Source organism: Leuciscus leuciscus, assembly GCF_965113295.1.
Source record: "Leuciscus leuciscus genome assembly, contig: HAP1_SCAFFOLD_383, whole genome shotgun sequence".
Taxonomy (NCBI): Eukaryota; Metazoa; Chordata; class Actinopteri; order Cypriniformes; family Leuciscidae; genus Leuciscus; species Leuciscus leuciscus.
The window spans coordinates 55,281-69,856 of record NW_028118356.1 but is presented as its reverse complement, the minus strand read 5'-3'; the positions used below and the strand labels follow the sequence as shown (position 1 = coordinate 69,856).

Sequence of the window (14,576 nt, the reverse complement as noted above, 5' to 3'; positions counted from 1 at the left end):
TAGTTGTTTTACCTTTTGAAGATGTGTTTGCTCTTAAATAGTTTAAAAGGTGTTTTTATTTTATTAGAGGTGTCATCTTAACCAAACTTTATTAATTATTATAATTATAATATTTATTAATATTTTGAATTAGCTTTTGCTTTTATATTTCAGTTTCATTTTTAGTCATTTAATGGATTTTTTTTCTTTCATTTTTTCTTTATTTTTATATTTCTTAATATTTAACTACAATATTTTAATTGTTCATTTTTATGCACCAGTGTTAGAGTTATTATTATTATTATTATTATTAATCATATTTTGAATTAACTTTGGCTTTTATATTTCAGTTTAATTATTTTTGTAATTTTATGTGATTGTCATTTTTCCTTAGTTTTTGTTTAATATTTCTAAATATTTTATTACATTCATATAAATGCATCAGTGTTATTTCAGTAATTATTATTTGTATAGTTTATTAATGTTGTGAATGAACTTTTGCATGAAATCAGACGATGAATACGAGTGTGTTTGTGTGTGTCTGCAGGTTTTATCTGATCAGTGGAGGAGTTCCCTTCATCATATGTGGGATTACAGCAGCGATCAGCATGGAGAACTACGGCAGTGGAGAGCAGACGCCGGTGTAAGTATAGAGGACTGAAGATATTTCACTGGAACTTGGTCTTCATTACATCTTTATCGTGTTCAGTGTCAGTTGTATGTGTTAAAGTCAGCATGAAAGCGAAGTTGTGCTGGTCTTTTCTCCACTATTGTGTCGTATGTCCCAGTGAAACGCTTCTTTAACGAGAACAAATGTGGGCGGGGCTTGATTTTGTCCGTGGGGAATTGATTGGATGGTTGTGGTTTGCTATTGGCTGATCTCATGTGAGTGACAGGTTATAGCCCCGCCCACATTATCAGAGAGAGAAGAGATGGAGTTGTTCTGATTCAAGATTATTAAAGCTACAATATGTACTTTTTTTCGCCGCTAGCGATCGCTAACCTCTTACAATAGCAAAGGCGTAGGTTGATGACGCATAAGCAGAATTATAGAATTATGGAATTATGCAACTTGTTGTCATGCTAACTTACCCGCTAGTGCAGAATAATACTCACACAGGGCAGTTTATTAGATGAATGAAACTTGTGAGGTAACGCAGCGCTGTTTCACTTGCTCTACACTATCACTCTAAACTGCATTTGAGTGTGTTAAAGTTATAATGTTATTCTGTGTGTTAGTGTGTCTGTATGAGACTAGCAGTGAGCGAGATCAACATTAGAATAACATACTGATCATATTCTAACATTTCATCATGTTGAGCTGTATAAAATCGATTAGTTTTATGTACATTTGCTCACCTGTCTAATAAAGCACATGCAACAGCGGCGTCTCTGTGAAGTGGAAGTTAGCCGCGGACGCTAGCTCTCGCCATCTTGAAAACGCCACTCTGATATTGATCCTCGTTTTAGTTCTCCTTTTGTCCTAAAGTCTGCTTGCCATGATCCATAATGTCTGAACGAAACAACAACAGCGTGAGTGCGCCGCTACACGTAACGCAGTTGTCCAGGTCTGTCGCCATGGTTACTACGGCAGTACGAGCGGAAACCAGCGGTAACGCGGATATTACGTCATTGACAGGCGACAAGTGCGACAGGGACATTATTTAAAATAGGACTTTCTCTGAAATTAAAAATCTTTGGGAACCTTTGGGATATTGTAAGTACACAACTGCAGGAAATATATCACACTGTGCAAGTGATTTTTGGATATTTTATTACCCAAATCGGTAACACTTTATAATAACTGCACGCTATTAATCATTAGCTAAGCATTAGTAAACAGTTAATTCATCATTTATAAAGCATTAATACACATTAATAAGCAGTTTATAAATACAGCTATAAATGCTTTTTGTAGTAGTGCTCAGTTCAACTATGTTTGTGAGCTCATCTAAAGTGAGGACTAGTTATGCCTTATAAAGCATTTATAAAGGAGATTTAAAGACTCAGTTATCTTCTAAACAGAAAAAGGAAACAAACACACACAGTGATACAGAACATAGAAATAGTTACAGCCTTTAAATCTCCTTTATAAATGTTTTATAAGGCATAACTAGTCCTCACTTTAGATGAGCTCACAGACATAGTGAACTGACCACTACTAAATGCTTTATAACTCCCTGAATTAACCCTGAATTACAGTAGAAATACATGTTAATAAAGCATTTATTAACACACTAAGTAACTATTACTATATGTCTGAATAATAAGATGTATGAATATACATTTAAATAATTTATTAATCATTTACTCACACTTTCTAAGTGATCTTATGAACCACTGACAACTCCTAAACAACCGGTTTGTAAATACTTTATGCAATACTTTATTTAAAAATGATAAATTGACCATTAATAAAGTATGAAAATACAATTATTAATCACATTATAGATATGCTTTTAAATCAAGAATACAGCATTTATAACTGTGTTTATAAACTGCTTATTAATGTCTATTAATGCTTTATAAATGATTAATTAACTGTTTACTAATGCTTAACTAATGATTAATAGCGTGCAGTTATTATAAAGTGTTACCTAGAAGTCGTACATATTGTAGCTTTAAAACAATAACCGATTATCATTTGTAGTAAACACTGTATTATTGCATGAAAAAAATAAGCATTTTGATTTTGTGTTTGCAGTTGTTGGATGGCGTGGGAACCCAGTCTAGGAGCGTTTTACGGTCCGGTGGCCTTCATCCTCCTGGTGACCTGTGTCTACTTCATCTTCACCTTCATCCAGTTACGCAAACACCCGGAGAAGAAGTACGAGCTGAAGCCCGTGAGCGAAGAGCAACAGAGACTAGCCGACGTCCACCAGAACGAGCCGCGAGCCGAACCCGGTCAGTGTCACGGCGGATGCCCGGGTCTCATCAACCCCTCGACGCTAGCTAACGAACACTCGTTTAAAGCTCAGCTGAGGACGACGGCCTTCACGTTGTTTTTATTCCTCACCACGTGGACATTCGGTGCTCTCGCGGTTACACAGGGTCACTTTCTAGATATGATCTTCAGCTGCTTGTATGGGGCGTTTTCCGTCACGCTCGGGTTATTCGTGCTAATTCACCACTGCGCGAAACGTGACGACGTGTGGCATTGCTGGTGCGCGTGTTGTCCGGGACGCCGCTTGAACGCTAACAACAAAGCGTGTCACGCGCACAAATCCAACGTGAACGGAGACATGCGACACTGCCATTCGGATTCAATGTGTCCGGGGAAATCAATTCTGAGCCATTCGCATTGTGCGTGTCAGAATCATAATCACGTGACTTGCTTGACGCCGGTGTCGCCGTGTTGCGCCGCGCTTCAGCTTCTCGATGACGAAAACACGCCTCACGTGCTTCTCCACGCCGATCCCGAAGGATACCGACCCGCCGTGCATCTGCACCGCTGCGTGAAGCCCGTCAGGACTAAAGCGAGACGCACACGAGAACTAGCTTTTCGGATTCCCTCGGATGGCGCCAGTGCTAGCGCGCATAGCTCGCGCGCTAACTCCCCGCACGACCACATCTGCCACCTCGCTCACGACTCCTGCCATCATCATCATCATCATCACGTGTGCTGCGCTAAAGACGAGCTCCTGAACGAGACGTTTCTGTGCGGCTGCGGGAAGACGGCGGAGGACGATCTGCATCACGCACACATCGAGCTTCACGCTCGCACACACTCGCTGGCCAATCAGAACGGGCTCCTCAAGGGGAACGCGCTGTACCCGCCCGACGGCACGGGGAATATACGCACCGGACCCTGGAGGAACGAAACTACCGTGTAGTTCCAGGGATCCATCCCACTCTAGGATTTAAGAAAGGAACTTTTTTTTTTTTTAAGTACCATCACAAGTTCTGTTAGCGGTTCTCCTGCGGTGTTCGTTGTACAGGATGTTAGCGTCGGCTCCGCGGAACAACGAAACACAGGGGCCTCGTTTATAAAGACGCGCAAAGAATGATCCTAAATGTGAACGTTTGCGAAAGTTTACTAAGCTAAATGTTTTTGTTTATTTTTACTTATGTAAATGTATGTGTATATATATATATTTGAAATTATGAATTAGTACAATGATACTATATGAATTATTAATAAGTACAATGATACTAACTGTGATTATAGGACGGTTTATGAAATGTTCCTATAAACAATTTATAATGGTCCATATGCACACAAAAAAATCCTTAATTTTTTTAAATGTATATTTTAGATTTTCACGTAAATGTATGAGTAAGAAGATTCTTATAAAAATTTGTTTTTTCAGGAAATAATTAATTCGCTGTCACAAATCCGTAAAAAATTTTGCTCATTTGAGCATATATAATAATATAAATGCTTATTTATATTCCCTAATTTTTATTTATTTTTTTACATATTTTTTTAGATTTTCACATATATGTATATATACATGTGTAAAAGAAAAAATATCTTAGAAATATTTTTATTTTTCAGGAAATAATCATTAATTAATTCATCACAAATCAGTTAAAAAATATTGCTCATTTGATCATAAAACAATATAAATGCTTATTTATATTCCCTATTTTTTTACCTATTTTTTTAGATTTTCACATATGTATATATACATGTACATGTATGTGTAAAAAAATCAGATAAATATAATTTTTTCAGGACATAATTATTTCTTAATTCATTATTACAAATCAGTTAAAATGTTGCTCATTTGAGCATATATTAATATAAATGCTTATCATGATTGCCTATTTTATCTGTACATTTTCATATTGTTGTATTGTTTTAATTACTGCTCAGTTTCTGCCTTCATAAATCCTGATTTGTTTTTGACATTTAAGCTCAGCTCTGTGCGTTTGATAACGAGGCCCCTGGTTTCACTGCAGCATCAGAGTTGGTGCACATGTTCACACTGCAGTTTAATCCGGAGTCACTTCACTTACTGGAGTTTAATGTGGTTCTTACTTACAGAAGTGACAAACAAATGTGTTTCTGTGCAGCCTGTACATGAACATTGTGTTCTGAGCTGGTGCATTTATCACTACAGGTAATGTGTGTGTGTGTGTGTGTGTGTGTGTGTGTGTGTGTGTGTGTGTGTGTGCGCGTGTGTGTGTGTGTGTGTGCAAACGCAACCAAGTTTATGTAATGAAAAGAAGCATTTCAAAGGATTTTGCCATATATTTATTTTCATAGATGTATTGAGAGTCCCTCGAATGTCTGAATCATTTCTGAGAAAAACATGAAAATTCACCAGCAATTTTAAAGCACTCATAGTCCATCAGCTCAACATGTTTAATATATACTGTGAATATCAACTAGCGAAAACTTAGTAATACACAAACGAGTCCTGCTTCTGTCTTTCTTCTGTTCTGCCGGTGAAATCTGCGACGTAATCAAACGAAGCTTCGTTCCAGATCCTAGTGAGCTGCCTATCTAGACAGCATTTTAAGGGAACCTAAACATAAGGCAACATCATATGCATACTGTACATCGTAGAGCTCATTAAAAAATGCCTCCAAGATGACGAACGAAATGTAGATTCTAACTTTTTCTTTCAAGACTAAAAAGTATTGATGTAAAACACTCTATTTTCCCCATTATGTGTGTGTGATGTGTGTTTTTATGATTATTACAGTACTGTGTCTGCTTAGAAACGTACTAATTCAGACTGTATTTTATGAAAAATATTTAGGCTTAAATTTAAGATTTATCTGTTTGAATTTGCATATAAAATTTCCATGCATTTGGATTTACACAGATTTAACATAAACTAATAAAATGATGCATATTTGTCAGATTTCTGTAATAGCACTAATAAACTGAATGTGTTTTAAATGCACATTAACCAGGTTTATATATTTATCATCAATAAATCCAAATTTGTTTCATCTCATACATCGTAACTAACTGAAGATCACTTGTTACTCACCCAATCATATTTTAACCATCTTTTTATCTGAATAAATGTAATTGTTTTCACAACGAACAGATTTATTCTGATTCTAAGCCATTAAAATTAATGCATTTTGAAATATGATCATGTAATAAAAGCAAGATGCAGATATTTCGTAATAAACTATGCCATGGTTTTTTTATTACAGAAATCTGACCTGTTTTATTAATGCATGACTGACAAATAGGAATCACATTAAGTTTATTAGTTCGTTAAATCTGTGGGAAACACTTTACTTAAAGCCTTTATGTATAATGCATTATAAAGGTATTCATAATGTATGATATAATGCATCTAATTGTATCCAAAGTTAAAATGCATTATAATATTTGCTGATTCCTTGTCAAATATGAAATTGGTTTTAACGCATTATACTTTCTAAAGGCGTATTCAATTAATAGATAAGTATAACTGTGGTTCCTATTATTCATGAGATTATGCAATGCATTATAAGGTGCAATAAAAGGCATAATTAATGCATTAAAAAATGTTGATGATGCATGATATATAAAGGCTTTAAGTAAAGAGTTGTCAAACGTGTATAATTCAAATTTCATATGCAATTCTAATACATAAATGTTGAATTTGTGAGTCGGATCCGTGACGTATGAGCGTTCAGATGTGAAGTGGCTCACTGGGTTCTGGAGCGTCTCGTTCTGCTACAGATCTGTGCTGATTCTTTACTGTTTCTATGGTGAATCACTGTTCTGTCGTCAAGGAGACGTTGTTTGTGCAGGAACATCATCATTGTGGTACTAGAAGGAGAAATGACAATAATCTGATGCTTGTGTTTGATTGGTGAACGGTCGTCAGACTGAGGAAGAGAAACTGCTGGATCATTCATTCACACGCTCTCTTCATCATCTGATGTCTGTCCAGAACATATCCTGGTCATGTTTCTGTGGAAGCGTGTTTCCGCTGATGAATCAATCATAAATAATAAAGGTAATTGAGGTAAAGGTAATTTTTTTTTCTTTTCTTTTTTCCTCATAATTGCGAGTTTCTCAAAATTCTAATATTTTTCTAATAATTGCGAGTTTATATCTCAAAATTCTGACTTTTTTCCTCAATTCGGACTTTTTTCTAGTAATTGCAAGATTCTATCACAAAATTCTGTAATTTTTCCCCCACAATTCTATTTGTTTTTAACGCAATTCTGACTTTTGTCCCACAGTTCTGCCATTTTATCTCACAATTCTTTTATCTCACAATTCACAATTCAGACTTTTTCTTCTTGCAAGTCTGATTTTTTCTCTCATAATTGCAAGTTTCTCAAAATTCTAATATTTTTCTCATTGTGAGTTTATATATCAAAATTCTGACTTTTTTCTCACAATTCTGACTTTTCCGCCGCAATCTTCACTTTTTTTTAATAGTGAAGTGAGTTTATATCCCAATTCTGAGGAAAAAAATTTTAATTGTAGACTCACAACTCACAATTGCAAGAAAGTCAGAATTGAAAGATGTAAAGTCACAATTCTGAGAATTACTTTAAAAATTATGAGTGGCAATTACCTTTTTTATTCCATGGCGGAAACAAGCTTCTATATATTTCCCCCCAAAATCAAAAGAAAAAAATCGCCTCGGTTACGACTGTAACCTCGGTTCCCTGAAGAGGGAACGAGCGTTGCGTCGAGATTTGACGCTATGGGAACGCTTTGCGTGATGATGTCTTGAAGCACATGTAAAATCAGTCCAATGGCGTGGCGGAACGTCAGATGCGGGTGACGTCACGTACCAGGAAACTATAAAGCCTGCTTGAAAACAGAGAGCGGCAGCTTCGTAAAGTCTGAAGTAGCAGCTGACAGGCATGAAGGAGATATGGCAAGGTGACGCAACGCTCGTTCCCTCTTCAGGGAACCGAGGTTACAATCGTAACCGAGGCGTTCCCTTTCAAGGGAACTCGCGTTGCGTCGAGATTTGACGCTATGGGAACGTCTATACCAACGCCACCATAGCTACAAGTGTCTGTCCTGTGTGAAATCATAAAGAGCAGCACTAGGATGACAGGACCTGAGACCCTGGTGTAGAGTCCAGGTCCAAGGAGTAAAACCTGACAAAGGTGTGCGGTGAGGACCAGCCTGCCGCATCACACACGTCCTGGAGAGAAACTCCCGAAATAAGGGCCTTGGAGGCCGCCATACTCCTTGTAGAGTGCGACCGGACAGCCATAGGAGAAGGCTGCCCGGCCGCTTCATAAGCAAGCGAAATAGCCTCAACCACCCACTTGCTCATTCTTTGCTTAGACACTGGAGATCCCTTGTTAGGGGACCCAAAGCATACAAACAGCTGATCACTTTTACGCCACAGGGCAGCTCTGTGGACATAAGCGTCTAACGCCCGGACTGGGCAAAGCAAATTATTCGTCTCCTGGTCCGCATTCTGAAAGGGAGGACAGAAGGCCTGCAGAACAATAGGTCTAGCCACATAGGTGGGGACCTTGGGGATATAACCCGGTCTCGGATGCAGAAAAGCTTTAACCATACCCGGTGCAAACTCTAAGCATGACGGAGCAACCGACAATGCTTGAAGATCCCCTATTCTCTTGAGAGAAGAAATAGCTAGAAGGAACAGAGCTTTCAATGTCAAGAACTTCTCAGGAACCTCCTCAATAGGCTCAAAGGGGGCCAGGGAAAGGCCTTGCAGCGCAATGGACAAATCCCATGGTGGCACCCTAGAGCGAACTGCAGGCCTCAGCCTCCAGGTGCCACGAAGGAAACGAGATACCAAGGGGTCTTTCCCCACAGACATTCCACCCAAAGGAATGTGGTAAGCACCTATGGCCGCCACATAAACCTTTAAAGTGGACGGGGTCAGACCTGCAGTGAACCGGTCCTGCAGGAACTCCAGCACTGTACCAATTGGGCAGTTAACTGGGTCCAACCGACGGTCACTACACCAAGAAGTGAATACTCTCCACTTCAGGGCATAAAGTTTCCTCGTGGAGGGAGCTCTGGACTGTGGAATGGTTTCAACAACCTCAGTTGAGAGACCTGACTCTATGAGCTGGGCCCCCTCAGAGGCCAAGCCCACAGCTTCCACAGTTCTGGTCGGGGGTGAACTATCGAGCCCCCTGCTTGGGACAGAAGTTCCTCCTGACAGGTAGCTCCAAAGGAGGCCCGTCGAGGAGAGACACAAGATCGGGAAACCATACTCTGCCCGGCCAGCGCGGAGCTATAAGAAGTAGATGGACCCCGTCCCTGCGAACTCTTTCCAGAACTCCCGGGAGCAGAGCAACTGGGGGAAAGGCGTACAGACGTAGCCTCGGCCACGTCTGTACCATAGCATCCAGTCCCAGAGGAGCTGGATGCGTGAGGGAGAACCAAAGTGGACAGTGAGACGTCTCTCGAGATGCAAACAGATCCACTTGTGCTTGGCCAAACTCCCTCCATATCAGCTCCACCACCTCGGGGTGGAGCCTCCATTCCCCGGGCCTCAACCCCTGTCTCGACAGAGTGTCTGCTCCTATATTCTGGACCCCAGGGATGTAAGCTGCCCTGAGTGACAACAGCTTCCCCTGGGACCACAAGAGGATATGGCGTGCCAGATTGCACAATGGGCGTGAGCGCAAACCCCCTTGGTGATTTATATAGGCGACTACCGACGTGTTGTCCGTATGTACTAGCACATGGTGTCCCCTGAGATCTGTGATAAAGCTCCTCAGAGCCCGGAAGACAGCTAACATCTCTAGGCGATTTCTATGCCATGCACGATGATGGTCTTCCCACAGACCTTGAGATGAGCAACCCTCTAGAATCGCTCCCCAACCCGTGAGGGAAGCATCCGTCGTTAGCAGTTTGCGACGACAAGGAGCTCCCAACACTGGGCCTTGGGACAGGAACCAAGGTTTCTTCCACATAACCAAGGCAAGTAGGCATCGCCGCGTGACCTTGATTGTGCGAAATGGGTTGCCCCTCGGGGAAAACCCCCCTGGTCCTGAGCCACCACTGCAGGGGCCTCATGTGCAGCAGTCCAAAAGGTATCACGTTGGAAGCTGCTGCCATGAGACCCAACAGTCTCTGGAACTGTTTGACAGTGAGTAACTGGCCTAGCTTTACCCTTTTTACAGCTGCAAGGATGGACTCTATACGTGGTGGTGACAGGCGCGCCTGCATCGACACTGAATCCCAAACCACGCCTAAAAAAGTGGTCCTCTGAAGTGGAGAAAGCACACTCTTCTTGGCGTTCAGCCATAACCCCAGCTTTTTCATATGGGCGAGGACGACATCTCGATGCCGAATCGCCAACTGATGCGACTGAGCTAAAATCAACCAATCGTTGATGTAGTTCATTATGCGAATACCCTGAAGGCGCAAGGGCGCCAGAGCTGCATCCACGCATTTGGTGAAAGTGCGGGGTGATAAAGCTAGACCGAATGGAAGGACTCGATATTGGTATGCTTTGCCCCCGAAAGCAAACCTCAGGAACTTCCAATGACACGGACGGATGGAAATATGGAAATATGCATCCTTGAGTTCTATCGTGACAAACCATTCCTCGGACCTGATTTGCGGCACGATTTGTCTCAGCGTCAACATTTTGAACTTGAGCTGCATGACTGACTCGTTCAGAACTCGAAGATCTAAAATGGGACGCAATCCCCCGTCCTTCTTTGGAACTATGAAATACCGGCTGTAAAATCCGGTTTCCCTGTTGGAGGGAGGTACATATTCTATGGCCCCTTTCTCTAACAGAGTGTTTACTTCCTGTTCCATAACCAGAACCTGCTCGGAGTCCACCACTGTGGGAAGGACCCCCATAAACCGAGGTGGGCGTTTCTTGAACTGTATTTGATACCCATTTTCTACGGTCTGCAGGACCCATCGAGAAACATTTGGCAGTAGCTTCCACGCTGTCAAAGATTCTACTAGAGGTACCAGTCTCTCGAGACTGGCTTCTGGATTTTGTTGTTGTTGAGTAATCGGTTCGTCGCCCTGCAACGGCGCACCGGCAGGGAACGACTGAACGGACTGCTCTAACACCCTCCTCAGAGGGGGCGGGCATCCCGAGGCCACTACGTTTCCGGGTGGTCCTTGAGATATGTGCTCGCCGGAGACCGCTGCGCCCCCGAAACACCGGAGGCGGCAGGGTTGGCAGAACGGTCCCCTGAGGGTACCGAAGGGAGACGGGCACCGTAAAAGGAGGTGTTGACCGCTGCACTTCGGGGGGGACTACCCTCATTTGTCCTGAGCCCTCGGACGTCAGGACTTTTTCCCAGCAGCCTTCTTGGCGGTAATAACGGTCCGTAGATCCGTTCTACCCCTCGAAGGTTGCTGGGTTTGAGCGTGCCTTCCGTGTCTCCGAGATTTCTGTGAGGGAGCACGGGAGGACATGCTCTGTTTTTGAGTGGCACGATGTTCAGCGCTCTTTTTAGATGAGTGAGGCTGCTCCCGCTCAGCAGCCTCATAAAAGGAACGGCGGGGAAGAAGTTTTTGAAGGGCGGCTGCCTGTTTAGAAGCTTCCTGAAACTTATCTACAGCACTATTCACCGCATCACCAAACAATCCCGAAGTGGAAACAGGCGCATCCAACAGAAAATGTTTTTCTCTATCTTTGATGTTACTGAGGTTGAGCCACAGATGCCTCTCAGTGGCCACCAGGGCTGCCATAGAGCGGTCGATGGATTTAGCCGTCTCCTTGGTGGCCCTGAGAGACAAATCTGTGGCTCTACGCAGTTCGCAAACCACATCGGGACCAATCCCCCCGCCCTCATCTAAATCACCCAGTAATTCTGCCTGGTAAGCTTGCATCAAAGACATCGTATGCAAACACGCTGCAGATTGACCAGCGGCGGAATATGCTTTATTAACCAGGGAAGAAGTGACTCTGACTGGCTTGGTGGGTAACATAGGAGCCTTCAGGGAAGATGCCGTTGCTGGAGAGAGATAGCTCGCAAGCGTCTCCTCCACCCTCGCCATCTCCCCATAACCATGCTCTTTATAATTGGAAATTGTGGAGTAGTGTGATGTTTGTGCACTATAAACTCTGTATGACATGGGTTTCCCCCACGATCTCGACACCTCGGTGTGGAGATCGGGGAAAAACGGAAGGCATCTGCGCTGAGGCTGTGCACGAGATGGCAGAAAACGTTCGTCGAGCTTGCTTTTCGAGCAAACGTCCTGCTGATCTTCTGGCCACTCAATAGATAGTCTTTCGACAGCTCTCGTCACAACCTCTAATAATTCCTCGAACGCATGAGACTGAGGTGGCGAATCCTCAGACTTAGCGTCAACACTAACAACATCCAACTCCTCAGAGCTGGACAATTGCAGTGTTGGTGCCTCCATCGGGGCGGAAGAAACCGCAGCGCGTGCTTCCGAACCCTGATGAGAGGCACTGGGTCTATCAGAAGGAGACTGAGATAAGGCAGAGCCCGTCTCAGCATCCACTGATAGATCCATTTGCGAACCCCAGGTCTGTGATCGACGCCGTGCCTCGGCAGCGGCGGGACCAGAGCCCTGGGGAACGCGATCCTGAGCGCTCTGGAAGAACGCCAGGCGGGATCGGAGCGTACGCAAAGGCAGCGCGTCACAATGCTCACAGCCAGCACCCTCGAGTGCTGACTGGGCATGCTCCTCTCCCAAACAAGCAACACAAAGGATGTGAGTGTCCCCACCCGTTAAATAACGCGGGCACGGGTGCACACACAACCTATACTGTTGCTTGCTCGCCATACTGAATATATATATATATATATATATATATATATATATAATATAGACAGACAACACCAAATAACGGGACAATTTCACATAGAGCGCTACTGAAGACACAGAAGCTGCCGCTCTCTGTTATTCAAGCAGGCTTTATAGTTTCCTGGTACGTGACGTCACCCGCATCTGACGTTCCGCCACGCCATTGGACTGATTTTACATGTGCTTCAAGACATCATCACGCAAAGCGTTCCCATAGCGTCAAATCTCGACGCAACGCGAGTTCCCTTGAAAGGGAACTATAAAGTTATAATGTTACATTAAAAATATTTTTTTTAAATTATATTAGAAAATTATATTTTCATTAAAGAAAATTAAGCCTATTTTAGGACTATTTTAAGATGTATTGCTTTTATTTATTATTATTAATTTTTATTTTTTGCATTGTGATGGGAAATGTTTTTAACTGCCTTGACATTACTTTTTCTTTTTTTTCTTTATGAATTTAAATGTGACCTGGACATGTTTTGTTTTGTTAAGATTTTTCCAATTTACTTTTAAATTTGATTTTCAAATGGAAAGGTTTCCTCTTGAGGAACAGCAACAGGTTTGGCAGTATTTAATGCATCGCTTGACAGAAAAGCATAAAAGAGGGTTTAATTTCACGCGCTCCTGTTTCCATGCACCACAGATTGAGATAATAAATATTGAGAGATATTTAAATTGTGAGATGTGTGTGGATGTGGAAGGTTTTTCTGCTGGTTTATTGCTCAGTATCTGAGTTCATGCGTTTGATTTGTACAGTATGTTTGTTGTTTTAATGCATTTGTCCGTCTTTGTTACTGCAGGATTGTGGATTTACACTGTGAGATTTGCTGGAGAGAGTTCAGAAGCTGCTGTAATGACAGACAAACTACAATTATAACTCAATCCTGTAGAACTGTATGTCTGCACTCCTTTTATTCTTAATACTTCAGATGTTTGACTTTTAACAGCAGATTTTTACACTCAGTCTTGCCTCAAATATCAAATTATTCAGTGCAAGAGGTTGCACTCTCGTTTATGTCTATGCATTTCCAAAAAATGTCCAATATTTCATCAGCTGAACGTGATTTCTCTGTCCCGTAAGCTTCATTTTCATATCCTTCACATTAAACATGCCATCTACTGAATAATGTCCCTAATTAAGAGTTAAATTATGCTCTGTGATGTCTAACTTGTGGCCAGAATATAGTTTGATTTGCTCTGAAGCAAGAAAATCATCCATATCTATAATTAAGCAGCGTAACGGCGTCATGTTTTTGTGGAGACCGTGATGCACTATCATTCAAAAGTTTGAGATTCATAAATAAATACATAAATAAGGAATGTGATAAATTGATCAAAAGTGACAGTAAAGGTATTTGTTACATGTAAAACGAATATTTCACATTTTTACTGTATTTTTTAATAAATAAATGCTTGTGTCTTGGTGAGCAGAAAATACTTCTTTCATAAAAAAATTCATAGATTCAAACTTTTGACTTTTGTGTATTCACAAAAACATTAGAATTTCAGATTTTAAAGGGTTTTTCAGCCCAAAAGTGTATTTTAATCCGGTTTGTGGAGATGCAAATGAAAGATGTGATGGAGGAGAAAGCAAATAACGACTTGCATTTCGTGAGTAAATGATGATGGACATGAATCAGCATAAATGTATTTTCCAGCATATAATGTAGGTATTCAGTTGTGTGTGTGTGTGTGTGTGTGTGTGTGTGTGTGTGTGTGTGTGTGTGTGTGTGTGTGTGTGTGTGTGTGTGTGTGTGTGTGTGTGTGTGTGTGTGTGTGTGTGTGTGTGTGTGTGTGTGTGTGTGTGTGTGTGTGTGTGTGTGTGTGTGTGTGTGTGTGTGTGTGTGTGTGTGTGTGTGTGTTTTCAGACTCGCTCCAGGAGATCGTGCTCACGTGTCGTTCTCTGATCGTCTCAAATCTCGCT

The 14,576-nt window shown here is 41.7% G+C and overlaps 1 protein-coding gene across 1 annotated transcript; it reads left to right on the top strand.

Annotated features, from left to right (window-relative positions):
- Nucleotides 1–526: 526 nt before the first annotated feature.
- LOC309491602 (adhesion G protein-coupled receptor A1-like) lies at nucleotides 527–13,333 on the top strand (the record flags this gene model as incomplete). The annotated part of the gene is made up of 2 exons (XM_082190665.1): nucleotides 527–622; nucleotides 2,684–13,333. Coding segments are annotated over 2 exons (1,225 nt in total), but the record flags the coding sequence as incomplete, so codon positions are not given.
- Between the last annotated feature and the right edge of the window lie 1,243 nt (nucleotides 13,334–14,576).